Consider the following 17,699-nt stretch of genomic DNA (forward strand, 5'->3'; position numbering starts at 1 on the left):
AAAAAATACCCAGTCTAATATATCTTGGCATTTAACTAATACTGTTTCTAATATTAAAATGTAGTTCTGTTTTCATGTTCAGTCTGATCAACAAATTGCTTGTTGCATCCATAGACTTTAAAAATGATGGCAGACATGTCTCCACTTCCTTTCACTACAGAAAAGTAAAGCTATAGCATCCCAGATAAGGCCCAAGTCTGCACAATACTGATTCAGATGGTGCTGCGGTATAAAATGCTGCATTCCATTTACCTCAAAGTCAGATGTCAGAGCTGGTAAAGACGTCTCAGCCAAGTGTCAAGAAGTCAGAAAACCAAGATGGACGTGTCCGTTTTTAGCAATACCAGTCGAGTAAAAACATAAAAAGCAGTATTTTTCACAGATAACGTCATAGTATCATGTCCACTAAGAGAAGTTGGATAGTACTGTGTGCACCACTGAGTTTATTGAGACACATAAGTGCTAATAAACAATATATTACAGCTGTTTCTCTGCTGTTGTTGCACTGAGCAGCCATATTGGATTCTGAAATGTTTTGGCTTCACTTGTGAGACACACTTGGTTTATTAATGCAGATTATAGCATCCGTAATAAATCACAAACAGTTTTAAGTGATTGCACAGATGAGACTTCAGCCTCAATTTTTTATTAATTTGTTCTACTGTATACAAATATTCACACAAAAAAACCCTAGCTCAGCTCAATCATCTCAACATTCATTTGTCCATGTCAGTCACTGTATAAATATATATATACACACATAAACACACATGTATATACATAAAACATTTTTATTTTTATTTATCCTTCATGTGTATCAGTGTATACAATGCTGTGTGAGTGAGTTCTGAGACGAACAAATTTAGGCACCACTGTTGCGCTGTCCTCTCTGGCACTGGACAAAGGTCTTGCAATTCACAATGTTGCAATCATTTTTGCCAAAACAGAATCAGTTTAGTGTCCCATTGTGGATGATTTGTATGAGTGGAGAGAGGTATAATGATCACAGTGATGGTAACGCCCTTGAAACAGGGCACTCAATCCAAGAAAGAGGGATTTTGGGTCAAAATCTGCATATCATATACATTTCTCCTCAGAAAAAAAATAAAAATAAAAACTCTTTCCTCAGCTACCCAAAAGAAATCACATTACTACAATTGAATAACTTCTAATAAACGTATTCATGATGAAAAAATAAAATAAAAATATTTCAGAGAATAAATGCTGTAAGAGGCGTTCTAAATCCATCAAATAATTTTTTTCTGCCCCTGATGTACATTTTTTATTTTTTTACGCATCTTTAAAAATATTCTCCTTGATCTAACTAATATAACTTAATCTTATACCACCAAAAGCGACTCTTTCCTGGTACGGAAAGCAGTAGTGCAACAACCTTTAGCAGGGATAATTCAGTAGCGCTTTCCACACAGCAGTTAGTCAAGATGCCTTATAAACACCACACCAGAACATGTCTTCAAAACACTCACAAAATGTTTTTTTATTGTGAGTGTGTGTGTGTGTGCGCATGCATTTTTGTGACAAATGAGGACATACATTTGTATAATGACACAGGTATGACATAGATATTACAAGGTGAAGGTGACTTATGAGGACATTGCCCCATGCCCCCTCATACAGAGTAAGTTTTTTTTTGTTTTTTGTTTTTTTTTTTTGGGGGGGGGGGGGGGGGGGGGGGGGGGGGGGGGGGTTAGAAATGCACAGTCTCCTGTGAGGGCTAAGTAAGTTTAAGCGTAGGGTAGGTGTAGTAGGGCAATAGCACATACAGTTTGTACAGTATAAAAACCATTACGCCTATGGGATGTCCCCACTTTCCACAAAAACAAACGTGTCTGTGTGTGTGTTTGGATTAAGTTTTTTGTTTGTTTTTATTTTTTGAAATGAATGCACCAAAACAATATGCTAGAATGTACTGTAAAATGGTGTTTTAAATCAAAAATTAAAAGTGTAATGATAATTGAAATATAGTGCTTATGGAATTATTAAGCACATTGTTTTACATTTTAAGACTGAAAAGAGTATTAATTTACTGAGCCATTACATTGTGTTCATTATTCCACTATGTAGGCATTCTGACATGCTGCTTTATGTTAAGTGTTACTCCTTTTTTTTTCTTCCTTAAAAAATATATTGTCAAGTACAGGAGCTATGTGGCAGTAAACAGAAGTGACAAAACTGAAAGCCCAGATTTCACCCTGGGCCCTTAAGAGGAAGGGAAAGGACTTTTTATGATCTTCACACTATAGGGAAATCTCAACCTTACTAACTAAATATTAAAAACTAGGCTTGTGATGATGTCAAAGGCAGAGATATATCAAACAACAACCAGCTGCCGTTCAAACTCTTGTGACTTCAAATGTGCGGGGGAAAAAAGGAAAATTTCGTCATTGTTTACTCATCCTCGGGTCATTCCAAACCTAAATGCTAATAATTTTTCTGTGGATCACAAAAGTAGTGTTTTTGTTTTTTTTGTAACTGTTAAATAGGTCTTGCCATAAAACCACATTTCATGGTGACCATGGGCTGTTAAAAAAAAAAAAAACTGAGTGTAAAAGAAATGTCGGTCAAGCCTTCTGTGATGAAAACAACTTAGTAATATAATTACAGTAATCTACAAGAAGAGCAGACTTGCTTTTTTATTCATTTGGTCAGCAAGTCTCTATGTAATGACAAACCAGGATGTCTTCCTGCAACACGCTGCCATTGAGGACAGAGTATCACGATGCATTCGCTTGCTTTCGCTTTAGTGCGGAAGCATGCGCTTGCGTGAATGGCGGCGCGCCACAGCAGACAGGATGAGGAGGAGAAGAGCTGTTGAATAAAGTCATTATTTTTGTTTTCTTTGTGCACAAATTATTCTCGTAGCTTCATAAAGTTATGGTTGAATTTTGGCATTTTACCGATTTCCTTGCTACGTTTCTGGACCTGACAACAGTTGTGTTGCGAAGCATATTAAGCCTCTTCGGCCTTATTGTTTGGGCTCAGCTCATAAATGATCTAGTTTATGAAGTTAATAAAAGATGCAGGTGCAAGTCACTATATTTTGGTATGTGGCTTATTTCCAAGATAATGCGTTTGGATGTAAGTTTATTATGGGCTTTTTCTTATTTGTTTTTTGGTTGTTTTTTTCTAGCAAGATCTGGAAACACTACGGAGTCAAAGCAGTTGTAAATGTAATTGTCACTACCTGCATTTTTCAGGAATCAATTTGGTTGTAAAAGGCAGTTGTAACTCTTGTAAATTACTAGTGTGTGTACAGAACAGGATTAAACACTAAAACGTGAACTCGCAATCTAATTAGGTGTAGCAGAAAAAACAGATGCGGCGCAAGTCAAACATCCATCTGAAGCATGTACGTAGGCCAGCTTAAAAAACTAAGTGCAGATGGATAGAATACCTGGAAAATAGCACACGTGTCGTATAAACTACTATTATGTTGCTTTTTGTGTTTAACAGCCCTCGGTCACTATGAACCTTGGTTGTATGGCAAGAACTGTGTAAAAAAAAAAAAATTGTGTCCCACATAATAAACTACAGCATACAGGTTAGGGAAAGTAAATGATGACAGCATTTTCACTTGTGGGTGAACCCTCCCTTTAAGACATATTTCTAGGAAGTCTATTTTTTTAAGAATTTGGAGATTTGGCTAATTTTGGACTGTTCTGTTTATTCTGTTTTGGTGTATTTTCTGATCCCTTCCTGTTGACATCATTAGGGTGCACATAATATAAAACAGAGATTTAACAGAAAACAGTGAAGACACCATGTTCTGCAAAATGTTAACATGAAATTTTCTGGCCTTTAAAGGCATATGTGTGTGGCTAAAAAATCACCATAAAAAGACTTCCAACCCAGGACTGTACCCAGATGAAGCTACATTCCATTTAAATTAAAAAAGGACAAAGAAACTGAAAAATGTTTTGGCTTCTGGTTGACAGCATCACCCTCATTTATTTTGTTTTAAGGCTTCTTTTTCTCTCCATTTCTTCCTCTTCTCTACTGTTCCTCACAGCTTTTTGCTTTTCTTGAATAAGCTCTTGATCTTGGAGCGTTTTTTCTCTCCGTTATCGCAAGAGTCTTGGGAGGAGGTGGGTTGGAGTTGCTTGGGCTCCTTGATAGATTTGCTTTCTATGTCGAGTGAACTAATGGAGGGGTAGTGACCCTCTGGAGGCGTCCCACCAGCAGGCAGCTGCCCCATGCTGTATGACTTTTCCAGAATGCCATTATAGGCCACAGCTTTAGTGCCAGGGTGAAAGGTTAAACTTTGAGATTCTGGAAGGACAGAAGAGTGGGTAAGGTCAGGAGAGCCCTTGTGAACTGAAGAGGAGTCAAGAGGAGATGTGGAAGGAGGTAAGGTCTCCATGGAGACAGTCTGGGCCTCCTGCACCAGGAGAAGAAGTTCCTCACGAGAGATTTTACGTGCTGGGGTATCTGTGCCCATAACACATGTACTTTGAACAGAAGAACCGGAGAACTGCTTCCTGCCCAAAGAGGAACTGAGAGAATCTGAATCTGAGCATGTGTCCTGAGGATCTCTGTGTGACAGAAACATTAAAAAACACAAATGCATCAAAATCATTAATCAAGAAGATACACACGATCAGAATAAATTATTATTCTGGTTTTATTCAGACCTAATCAGCATCCAACTGATCAAAAGTGACAGTCAGAACATTTATAATATTATTTCTATTCCATAGAAATGCTGTTCACTGAACTTTCTATTTATCTATGGATCCTGAAAAAAATTGTATTGCAATTTCCACAATAAAATATTAAGTAGCATAAACTGTTTCCAACATTGATAATAGTAAGAACCATTATTAATAATTGAGCACCAATAATACCAAATCAGCATATTAAAGTGATTTCTGAAGGATCATGTGACACTGAAGACTGGAGTAATGGTTTGCCGTTACAGAAATGAATTGAATTTTAAAAGTAAAAACAGTTATTTTAAATTTCAATAGCATTTAACAATATAACTTTTATTTTTACTGTATTTATTATATATAAATAAACCTTGGTGAGTTTAAGTGACTTTCAAAAACATAAAAAAAAAACATTAATCATTCCGAACTTTTGACTGAAACTCAACATTCATAGAAATGAATCATATATAAATGTGATTTTATGAAGGTAAATAGGTAAATTAACAAATTGTCATGTACAGAATCTTAAATAAATGAATATATACTGTACAAAGAAAAGCTGTAGATGACGTACCCCCTCCTTTCTACAGTGAAGAAGATGTGATCATCGTCTCCCTCGGGTCTGTAGGCCAGTGGGGCTGAGGCCATAGACAACAGATCAGGGTCAGGAGAAAGGGACGAGGGTTGAGACATAAGACTTCTGCGAGAACGACAAACACTGCTGTTGCGTGTCAGAGGAGGACGAATCAAAGGAGCTGTGAAGAAAAGACAGATCTTTATGCACTTATGCATGGTATACTTATCATAACAAAGTAGGTAAGACTTTAGTTTTGTGACCAATTCTCATGATTAACTAGTTTCTTAATTCACTCTTCGTCAAGAGTTTGATTGAGAGGCAGTCTGACCAATCATAACGCATAATCTGCCATTTTTTCTGACAAACAAACCAGACAGGAGAGCAAATTAACATTGGCAGACTTGAACTTGAAAAATGTTGTGTACGGATGTCTTTCCTCGATCGAAACAAGATACCTTCTGGTGTTCATTCATGTTTATTTTGTGCTTTAAAGGAATAGTTCACTCAAAAATAAAATTTTTATCAATAATTGCTCACCCTAATGTCATTCCAAACCCGACCTTCATTCATCTTGGGAACACAAATTAAGATTTTTTTTTAATGTAATCTGAGAGATCTCAGACCCTGCATAGACAGCAACGCTACTAAAATGTTCCCAGGTCCAGAAACATAGCAAGGAAGGACATTGGTAAAATAGTCCATGTGACATCAGGGGTTCAACTGTAAATTTTACAAAGCTACGAGAATACGTTTTGTGTGCAAAGAAAACAAAAATAACAACTTATAATTAACAACAATTCTTCTCTTTCTCGTCCCGTCTGCAGGGGCATGGCGCCATTGTGGAGAGTATCACGACGCATGCACTTGCTTCCACTTCAAGTCAACAACGCATGCACATGGTGCTGCTGCTTACGTTAACACACACATACATCAGAACGCTCATGGATTGTTTACATAAAGCATAAGCAAGCGCATACGTACCCCTGATGTCACATGGACTATTTTACCGATGTCCTTGCTACGTTTCTGGGAACATTTCAGTTGCATTGCTGTCTATGCAGGGTCAGAAAGCTCTCAGATTTCATCAAAAATAGCTTAATTTGCGTTCTGAAGATAAACAAAGGTCTTACGGGTGGGTGAGGGTGAGTAATTAATGACAGAATTTTTGGGTGAACTATCCCTTTAACTAGTAAAAAGGAAAAGATGATCGGTTTGTGCGCGCTACAGCAATCTATCACGAAACATTAAAGAGCCACCAAATTATATTTTTTTGTGAATTTCTTAAAAAAATGACAATTTGAAAACTGAGACTTTGTTTCATATCAAACATAACTTGCTCTGTCTAGTCTATCAGCGCATTGTCAGCGTCCTCTTTGCTTCGCGATGTAGTTTTCATTGCGTGAGAACATGATGTGTGGCGTTAGAGAGTGATGGTTTGTCAGACGTAGCAACAGTAACTAAGGGGGGGGCGGGTATTTGCGAAGGGTCAATTAAGGCATCACAAGCTTATAATGTGCAATATAAAAAAAATGTGTGTGCCTACAATGTTTTTAAATGCATCTGAATGGTTTTGACAAAACGTTCTTGCAAATGAATAAGATATACAGTACATTAGTTTAAAAATTACATAATTTAAAGTCACATTTCTCACAATCTTGGGCTTAAAGAGAGGATCTTACAGGTGAACTGTGGAATGATTGGTGGCGTGTCCTCATCAAGATCGTCCACCCCGCCAGCGATTGGGTAGGGTGGCACCGACATCCGCGGCATGACCACCCAGCTGTGGTCGGCGTACAGGGAGGCGGTGAGGCTGGGCAGCCCAGAGTTATTAACCACTGGATAGCCACATATCTTTTCTATTTGCTGCCAGCGATGAAGACGTTCACGCAAACAGGCTGTGACCTCTGACAGAGATTTTCTGAAAAGAAAAAAACACTAATAAGCTTTAATTTAATGTGGGTAACCATTAGCAAGTGCTTGTGAGTTATGTGTGCTTACTTAGCCTCAAGAATTTTGTGGTCTACTTCATCCAGCGATGAGCTGTGTGCAACATGGAGGGTACCAAACACAGAGTTCCTCTTCTTCTTGATCTTTTCTGCCTGAAATGTACACAACATGAACACAGAAGCACACAAGCAATGAAAATACAATGATGCTGCATGAAAATGCACCAGTCGGCTCATATGTGAACTGCACATTTGTTGGTTGTACTGAACGCAAGCTCATCTCTCGTGCTGCAGTGACTGCTAATTGTTTTAGCTTAACTGCTGATGACTCATTCCAGATGCAAATAACAAACGGCAAAACAAACCATGTAGTTAAAAAGCTATTTAACCACATCATTAGAAATCTAAATTAACAGGGGAAAGTTTCAACTTCATTTTTTTAGTCACTGAGAGAGAAAGGGAACAAGATGTTTGTTTAGGTAGATTTAAACTGAAAATTAAACTTCACTATTAATGTATAATAATTGATGCTAAGTAAATATTTTCTAAACTATTTGGGCCTGGCAGGAAGTGTGAACAATAAATCACTCACCTCGTCCTTTGCGACCGTGAGCTGCAGCTCAGCATTCTGTTTTTTAATGTTGTAGTACTGCACTTCCACCTCATGTGTGAGCTGAAGCCACATCTGCAGGGCTTCTGGCACCGACCAATCTGACTGCATCTCCTTCTCTGCTCTCTTCAGTGCCATTCGCACCTGGAAACAGCCAACAAACACTCTTTAGAAATTGTAATTTATTACTTGTAATGTGGAAAGACAAAAATCACAACTTGAGGAACGATGCGTCCATCCAGTGGTGCTTTAAACAGAATAGGGCCATTGTGATGAAAGGCAATAGAAATGCAATGATACACTGCAGGAATGAATACATTTTGGTATTAATTTGGTATTTGGTATACATTTATTATATTAATGTTTCTGTTTTGTTTCAAGTCTAAGAGACCCCAAGGCCATTTCAATAACATGAGAAAATATACAGTATTTAACTGTATCATGTTGATAGCTCATACTTTGCTACATAAAATGGTCTATTATTGGTCAGTTATTGTGATAGCATTCAGATTTACCCCTTCATATATGTATCATGTAAAGAAAGTAACTGGGATTGGTTGTTTTACATGACTGCTTACTGTGTAGTCAAAAGTCTGGCTTCCCTTACAAAAATAGGTGTACTTCAAATATAAAAGTTCAAGTATACTGTCCAAGTAAACTAATAATAATGAACTAGTAGTATACTGGTATATCCTAACCTTTTAGTTTTATCTTTAAAAAAAATATATTTATTTGTGGCATTTTGCCTTTATTTAGATAGGATTGTGTAATGACAGTGAATTGGGAGAGAGAGGGGGGCGAAATCAGGAAAGGTCCACGAGCTGGGATTCGAACTTGGGACGCCCACAGCACAACAGCGCTGTATGTCGGGTTATCGCCACTGTTGTTTCATCTTTTAATGGATTTTAATAAACTTTAAATGAATTTACAATTTAGACATTGAATAACAATATTTTTTATAGAATTTAGTTTGTCAGTGTTACTGGCTTATGGATATTTATGGATATATATATGGATATTTTTTCAATGCATAATTAAGGCCGATTCACACCAAGGAAGTATAACAATAACAAGTCCACACCTCAACTATAACCATAACAGCACAGAGGAACAATAGTGCTGGAATCACTTTCACAAAGATTTTTCTAGCTGAAGGACAATAAAAAACATTGACAGCCAATCAGAATCCATTCAGTTTTAAAGAGCTTGGGCATGTGAAGGAGCAGATGACATAACTGCAGGGCAGGCTTACACTTGAAGCATAATATATTTAGCAAAAAATCTTTTTCTGTATACTTGTCAGTATAAGCCAAGTAGAGTTAAAGCATGCTCTCTTATTTTTAGTTTAAAAGAAGAATACCAATAGCACACTTTACACAACAGAACTTATTTGTAAGGGTTATCACACTAAAGACTAACTAACTTTATACTTGATTTATACTGGTTCCTACCTGTACTAGTTCCTCCTCTGCATACTTAAGTCTGCTGAGTTCACATTCAGCCCCCTCTCGCAGCTCTCGCAGTCTGCTGGCTTCTCTCTTTGCTCCGTTGATCTCATCACGCATCTTCTGCTCTAGGTTCTGCTTCTCCACCGCCACCGTCCGGTTCTCCTCCTGAGCCTTTTCCAGCCTGATGAAACCACAGAGAAATTTAAGTGACATCTGATATCTGGTGTGTTGCAATTTGAAATAGTAATAAAAATCCTTCATAATTTGTTCACCCTCATATTGTTCCAAACCTAAATGGCTTTAGAGGAAAAAAAACAAAAAACAATATCATGTCAACTCTTTTCCATACCCCATATGGATGTGGATGCAGACAGCAAAACTCAGTCTGTTATTCACACACATCTTACGGGTTCAGAAATTTTAGCATGAGAGTTGCATGGACTTTTTGACATATTGGAGCTAGTCTCTCCTTTTGTGTTCCACAGAGAAAGTCATGTGGATCTGGAACAGCATGAGGGTGAGTAAATGATGACAGAAATGTCTTTTTAGGAGGAACTCTTCCCTTGAGGGTACTTATAGAAGAGCTTAATGATCCTTCTCATAACAAGAAATGAAATATGATGTTATACAGATGATAGAATATGACAGAATATCTCTCTCACCGGCTTTGTAGCTCTATCAGGCTCTGTTCCGAATGCTGTAGACTCTCCAGATCTTTCATCATCTTGGAGACGTGAATTTTAGACGACTTGTTCTGTATGTATGCAAACCAGCAGCCGCCTACACCAATGATGATTGAAATCATCAAAACAAAGTCCTTCAGCCAGTGATGGTGAGGACCTTGAGGAAGAAGAGAGAAAAAGAGAGCATTTATACCCACTAAACAAGCAAATATTACAATAAAATAAATACTTCTATACAATAGCTTTGTGGAAGAAAATGTCCAAATGAGTCATTTTGACCCACTTTGAGATTGGATTAACCGATTCATTGAAAGGATCTGACTCAAAAAGAACAATTAATTAACAAATTGTTTCACTGTTTCTTTCATGAAAGTCCTAGTTTTGATCTGTTTCTCACACTTCTTTGAATTTCACACATACACTACACAGTTCATAAATATAACCTTTTTTCAAAGTTTTTGAAAAAAAGTGTCTAATATGCTCATGAAGACTATTTATTTTATCAAAAGTACAGTAAAAAAAATCATATTATGAAATATTGAGTATTGTGAATTTAAAACAACTGTTTTCTATTTGAATCTATATGCTGGATTATCAGTAGCCAGTATATTCCAGTCTTCAGTGTCTCATGATCCTTCAAGATTCAAGATTCAAGATTCAAGAGTTTTATTTGTCACATACACAATTATACAGAGTATAACCAGCAGTGAAATGTAGGTCAGGTCCGCTCCAAGGACAATGCAATTATAAAGTATACAAATATTAAGAGAAGAAAAGTAGAAAAAAATATAAAAAATAAAATAAAATTTTATTTTTATAACTTCAGAAATCATTCTGATATGCTGATTTGGTGCTGAAGAATTATTTCTTCTTATTATTATCTTGAAAACAGTCATGTTGCTTAATATTTTTTGGAGAAACCACAATACATTTTGGTAACACTTTAGTATAGGGACCAATTCTCACTTTTAACTAGTTGCTTATTAGCATGCCTATTAATTACATGTTGGCTGTTTATTAGTACTTAGAAAGCACATATTCTGCATGACCATACTACCATACTACCCAATAGCTAAACTTAATATCTACCTCACTAACTATTAATAAGCAGCAAATTAGTAGTTTATTGAGGCAAAAGATGGTTTGTTAATAGTGAGAATTGGACCTTAAAATAAAGTGTGACTATTTTTTTCAGCATCTTTTTGACTAATTCAAAGTTCAAAAGTACTTATTTATTCATTCATTTAACAATGTAAAGACATTTTTGATCGATTTAATGTGTCCTTGCTGAGTATTCATCTAAAAATCTTACTTACACCAAACTTGCGTTAATACTGCATCCTTTTTGTACCTTGAAAGCTTCAAATCTCATTCATTTTAATATCATTGAAAAGAGCGACATTATTTGTGACGTACAGTAGTACATCATTTGTGTTCTAAAGAAGCAAGGTCATATGGGTTTGTAACAATGGAAATTTTGGGCTAAACTATCCCTGTACATAAACAATTAAACAAGCCTTATTCCAGTTCATGTGAATACACTTACGTAGTGGAGGTCCGAAGAGCACTGCGTCCAACGCTTTTAGATTTAATTTCTGTTTATGTCGTTGGTCTAATATCTTTAGCTGCATTGACATAAACGATGGTTCATTGGCCGCTATTCTGTAATGGAAAGGAAAAACACAGCAGGTCAGGGGATAAGAATAAACCAAGATCACACTAAATCAACCAGTTTCTTCTGACAAAAAAAAGTCAGTTTGTGATTTCAAACTTTACTTTGAAATGTTAGGGCTTCCAATAAACCTCTCTGAAATGTCTATGAACATTTTTGGGGTGAAAAACGAATCCCTTTAACTGCAAAACACGGTCTATGTGGCTATGTGTGCGTGCGTGAAAGCCAAGTTCAAGCTCAAAGGACTAATTTTAAGAAGTGAGTACTAGATGACTGAAAGATCACATGTGCTGCCACACACATACTGCAGGTGAAATTTGATCTGCTGCTGTGACATCATTTCATGAGTCATGGAGAAGCGGCCGTGAGGGGAAACTCAACACCCTAAACCTTTCTTTACCCCCAATGCTCATACACATTACTGTCTGTTTACTGACACATCATCACCACTAGAGGGAAGCACTGCTGTTAAAAACTTACAACTGGAGATTTTTTGATTTTTTTACCCTATTAGGTTCTAACACACTTTAACATAAGTGTGGCTTAAAAAATATTGCATGAATGAAAAAAGAATGTTTGTGTGAGGCTGCGATAGGTTTAGGAGCAGGAGTATAAAACAATGCAAGTCAATGGAAGTCCATGATGAACAGATAGAAGTGTTTGTATGTATTTACCGAGGTAGCGTGTTGCCGTCTACTTTAAAGTCTCTGAAGTTTTTTTCGTACTGAGGAAGCTCCACTGACTCTTTCAGCCACTGAACTGCATCCTCCAGTGTCCAGTTGTGCACTGAGAAAGAGAGAAAAAGACCAAAATGAGGGGGGCAAGAAAAAAAAAAAAAAAAAAAATATATATATATATATATATATATATGTATAATTTATTTATTTATTAACTTACTTAAATGACAAATTTGTAATTCTTTAACATGTTCTGAACACAAAACTTCAAAAAACAGAAAAACAAAAAAAATATTTCATTTCAGTATTCTTTTCATTTTTGACCTTTGGTCGGTGTGTCATCAGTAAAAACACAGCAGGGTTTGATTGTGTGCACTGAAAAATCTAAATGTAATTAAAACTTGGAAAATATATATATATCAGGAAGAAAAGGAAATCAGTGCAGAGCTGTGGCCCTCCAGGAATTGAGTTTGAAAGCATTGGAAAACTACTTGCTCAAATGGAAGCATTAGACTTAGACTTTAGGACCCCACTGTACAGTGTATATTCACCACCACTGTCGGCGTGATTTTGCCAATCAGACTTGTTCCTGGATCAACATCTTCTGTTGAAAAGTCCTGGCACAACATTACCATCCAAAAACATAGACCCATCTCTAACCCTAAACCTAACCATAACTTATCCCTAAAATCACAGGGAAATGACAGCACCAGTGTCTTCTCAGAGCTTCTTCAACAGAGCCCGATACTGTAAGTTGACATCACTCTGTAATAAATGCTCAATGGGTAACACACGATCTTTGTTTAGAGATGTCTGTGTGAGCTTGTTCAATTTAGTGACATTACTCCATTCAAGCATCTAATGATATTGCTTGTCTTCACTTGACTAGTTTGGGACACATCCTGCTCAGTATTTTCAAATTATTCAGTTTTTTTGCTCTCACATGGAAATTATATGAACTTGTCCTACAAAATATATCTACCACAGTATAAACAGTACAGCAGAATCTCTACAAGTGAACATTTTTTCTGTCTCACAGTACTATATACGCCACTCAGCCCATGTTTTCTCTGTCCATCTTTCTTTACCTTCTGATATTTTCCAGCCCCTCCACAGCTCCTCCACCGTGATGTGCTGGTCCTCTCGGTGAAGATTACTGTGTTTATTGGTCTGGTGCTGCTTCATGTCCTCTATGATAAACTGCAGAAGAACAACAGGATAACATTAACGATCAGACCACAGGAAAATGACTTCTTACGAAGAAGTTCATGCCATATCATGTTTTATTTGGCTTCAGGTCACAAGAGACTATCAGAGGGTTTGCTGGTTTCAAATGCCTTTTAATATAATGCAAATATTTATAATGCAAAAAGGACACATCACATTTGAATATCATATCTGTCGCCTTACGTGACATTAATTCATTCTGCAGATGCTTTTAACCAAAGTGACTAACAAATGAGGAAAAACAAAAGTGATTAATCATAATGAGCCAACAACTTTTGTAGAGCCACAACGCAGTTTCAAAAGATGACCATAAAAATACAAAACTAGAGCAGAGTTTTATTGCACAATAAAGCTATTAGAATATGACAAGCATACTAGATAAGCTCTCTGTGGTCAGGTCTGTGTACACTGTGTATCTCTTAAGTGGTTCTACATATTTGTGTGCTGCACATACATGATGAAAATGTCATTTTGTTAAACAGTGGTTTGTTTGTCCCTTCTGTTTATGAATTATGTTGCTATGCTCACATACTCATATCCAACAAATGAGGGACAAGACATCTTTAAAGTCATGTAGGCTTATTTAGCAACTCTCTCTCCCACACACACACACACAGGAATCTGCTGTGTCCTGAAAGAGGACACCAACTTTCAGTGGCTGTAAGAAGGAGAAATTCTTGGGCCTCTTCTCGAAACACTTCTTGAGCCCAGGAGCACCTGCCATGACCAGAAACAATCCTCACATCCTCACTAAAATCAAAGAGAGCCGAGTAGCAAAAAAAAACAGAAAAGTAAAAATAGAAAATAAACTGTATCTTCACGTTCGTTCTTGAGTTTAAAGGAAAAGGAAAAAGGGGGTGGTGATGGCGCAGTGGATAAGACACATGCCTTTGGTGTGAGAGACCCGGGTTCGAATCCACTGTGAGACACCAATGTGTCCCTGAGCAAGACACTTAACCCCTAGTTGCTCCAGAGGCGTGCGACCTCTGACATATATAGCAATTGTAAGTCGCTTTGGATAAAAGCGTCAGCTAAATGAATAAATGTAAATGGTGAGGGCCACTAGTGACGTCTGTATATGTTTACTATTGACAAACCAGAAGACGTACTACCTCTTGTGAAGTGGATGTTACTATTATTTTAACAGACCAATGGCAACTTTTTGCACAATTTTAATACATTTAATAACTAGTTTACTTCCAGCTGCAATAAACTGTAAAAAAGAACCTAGGAAGTAAGTGATCCATGCAGTATATGTCTGCAGTAAATTAAACAGAGAGATGCATTGTGGGATCACATTTGAGTAGTGTCAGTTTGCATAAAAGAAGGAAACTTCCACTTCACCGGATGAGTGCGTGTGAGAGAATAAAGAGGACATGTGAAACTGTCATTAAAACCTCAAAAACATCAATAAACACACACACACACAAACAAACACAAATACACACCTTATAACAACATAACTTCTATTCAAAAAGAGTCAAAGTTCAAGTCAGTGTTCGAATAACTTTAGTTATACTTAACAATTTAATATACATTAACTTAATGCATTATTTACAATGTTATTGTAAACAAACAAACAAACAAAATATATATATACTAATGCATTTTTAACATTTAAAGCTTACATTAACAATGTGTCATGCACATGCATTAATGAACTATTCATTTTATTAATAATTAACTTAATTTAGGATTAATTAGGACTTAAATTTACTTAGGATTAATAAATTAGTAAAATATTCATTGCTCATTGTTCATGACAATATAAATGAAAATAACCTTATGATATAAAGTGTTATAATAAGAATAAAAAATACATTTTATTCATAAAGTGCTTTTCAAAAGCGTTAAATAAATAAATAAATAAACAATCTTTTAATTCCACATAAATATTTATATGGCTGTGGATTCATTTTATTTCAAAATAATTTTGTTTTGTTAGAACATAATTCCCCTAAACACCTTTTGTGAGACAAAACTGCACTTAGCATTAATAGTCACGTAAATCATGTCACAGTCAAGATTATATATAACTGGCACAGAATGTGTTGCATGTATAGATCACGTTCAGGATTCCATGCATATTCAAGTGACATAATAACATGCCTATTTTACCATGCAAAAAGCCTTTAACATATTTAAAACCAATTATATACAAATCCAATATGAATATGCATGGGTTGTTCATCGTGTACACACCAACACACACACATAGTAATGTAGTAGCCCTATGGGAGAAGTGCTCATATGTCAATAGTCTCTTCTTGCAGGCAAGAACCAATGTCAACTTTGCCCTTTGAGGTCCCCGGTAGGTCTAAGCTTTGCTGACCTGTTTTTAAGCCCCCCCGACCACCTCACAAAATGCATGCACACCTACAGAAACATGTCTACACACTCCAACGCATGTTTTATTATATTAAATCAAACAGGAATTGTGTGTGCTCAAAAAGAACAATGAGTTCTCAGGTACGTAGAACAAAAATAAGAAAGTTTTAATCCAACGGGTCGCTGAAATTGTACCAAAAAAGGTCTATCAAAATATAGTTTTTTATTTTTCATATGCAAAAGTGGGGAAAAAAAGTGATTTCAGCTACCCGTCTGATTTATTATATTAAATAAAATGCAAGTATTAAGGAAACACAATTTTTAAGGTCTAAACAACATATGCTCACCTCTACACTCTCATTCACTTCAATTCCTCCATCGTTGTCGTCATCTAGCTGCTTGTGAATGTGCCGAAGTGCCTCTAAACTGAAGCGGTCGGCTTCATTCATACATGGAGGGATGACTGTCAAACACGGGTCTGCAGGAAGAGACACACAATTACCCTTTGTTCAGCTACACAATTAAACTCAGCTTTAAACTTCTGCTTTTCTATGTAGATCAGTATAAGTTTATTGCATATCCAGACAATTGATGATCATTTTTATTTATGGCAATTTTCAGGCCTTAAATGCTTGTTGACAAGACTTTGTATTGTTGATTAATATATGATAATATTACTCATCAAGTTTTTATCCCGTCTAACTGTCTGTACGTGTGAGCATGTGCATGTCTGGGCATCTTCAGGGCTCTGTTTACGGTGGTGTGCTTGCAACGGTCTTGACACGCTCATTAGGTTGCAGGCTGTTGATATGGCAAATGGTGCTGGTATTCGTTTGGATCACATCCTTGCTCTTATTTGTGACGTGTGAGGAAAGAAGAGTTTTAACATAACTATTACTGGAAAAGAGCCCTGATTGGATGAAACCACACATCACTGAGGAGACCAGGAACATTTTCCCAGAGACAGACACGTTACACAGAAGAAGAAAAAAGCCCCACATATATAAATACATGATCTCCTTCTTAAAATAGTTAGGCAGCTGTATATCTGCTTGCATAAAGACCAATGTATACTATATGAGAAGGGTGTGGTGTTATGCAAAAAAACAATAATAAATAAAAAATTATTTAAAATATCTTTTTAAGTAAGTCACAGTTTTGGAACAACTTGAGGGCGAGTCAATGATGACAGAATTTGAATTTTTGAGTGATGTATCCCTTTAATTAGGACTAAACTAAATTGTTATATGCAATTTCATAATTATGTTGTCTTAGAAATATGGTTAAAGTGTACTGTTGATTTTACTGAGAAGCATTTATAGTAAACCAAAAATATAATTCAAGGTCATTTCTACTGAAACTTGAAAGTCATGCATTTAAAAATATTTCTAATGACACATGATGAAGTTGCAATTTAGTACATTTAAAGTATATTAAATGTAATATAAAATAATACTGCAACTCAACTTTTCATGTGCTTTAGTATGTTTCTCAACACATCTAACTAAGTGTATTTCTTTAGATAACAACAAAAGAATGTGAAAGCATAATGATTTAAAAATGTCATTTCAAATAAAACATTTAATTTGAAATTACAACGTGCACTTTTTAAAAGTGTGATAAGAAAGTATGCTCTTTTTAAGTACACCTAAGAAGCCTCGTATTTCATTAATATTATTTTATCTGCAAGTATTTTATAAGATACTTTCAAGACTTGATATAAATTTACATGTGCACATTCAGTTCAATTAAGCACTTTTTTTAAAGGTTGGCGCTCTGAGGGTCCTCAGACACCAGCTTGAAAAACTATTTATGTTAACTGAATAAAAAGCAGAGAGCTACCAACAAATGTGAATGAAGT

The 17,699-nt window shown here is 36.1% G+C and overlaps 1 protein-coding gene across 2 annotated transcripts in view; it reads right to left on the reverse strand.

Moving 5' to 3' along the window:
• Nucleotides 1-2,868: 2,868 nt before the first annotated feature.
• LOC306871885 (stromal interaction molecule 2-like) overlaps nucleotides 2,869-17,699 on the reverse strand; it is a gene marked incomplete at its 5' end in the record, with an annotated part of 38,218 nt that continues 23,387 nt past the window's right edge. For both annotated transcript variants that reach the window (XM_079420117.1, XM_079420116.1), the window contains 11 exons: nucleotides 2,869-4,553; nucleotides 5,245-5,425; nucleotides 6,927-7,165; nucleotides 7,246-7,346; nucleotides 7,786-7,947; nucleotides 9,255-9,432; nucleotides 9,914-10,091; nucleotides 11,481-11,596; nucleotides 12,281-12,392; nucleotides 13,372-13,483; nucleotides 16,186-16,316. In XM_079420117.1, the coding sequence (XP_079276243.1) occupies nucleotides 4,025-4,553; nucleotides 5,245-5,425; nucleotides 6,927-7,165; nucleotides 7,246-7,346; nucleotides 7,786-7,947; nucleotides 9,255-9,432; nucleotides 9,914-10,091; nucleotides 11,481-11,596; nucleotides 12,281-12,392; nucleotides 13,372-13,483; nucleotides 16,186-16,287 (2,010 nt within the window). In that variant the 3' untranslated portion in view covers nucleotides 2,869-4,024. The remainder of the gene's footprint in view (nucleotides 4,554-5,244; nucleotides 5,426-6,926; nucleotides 7,166-7,245; nucleotides 7,347-7,785; nucleotides 7,948-9,254; nucleotides 9,433-9,913; nucleotides 10,092-11,480; nucleotides 11,597-12,280; nucleotides 12,393-13,371; nucleotides 13,484-16,185; nucleotides 16,317-17,699) is intronic.

This window comes from Barbus barbus (assembly GCF_936440315.1).
Source record: "Barbus barbus genome assembly, chromosome: 1".
NCBI classification, from domain to species: Eukaryota; Metazoa; Chordata; class Actinopteri; order Cypriniformes; family Cyprinidae; genus Barbus; species Barbus barbus.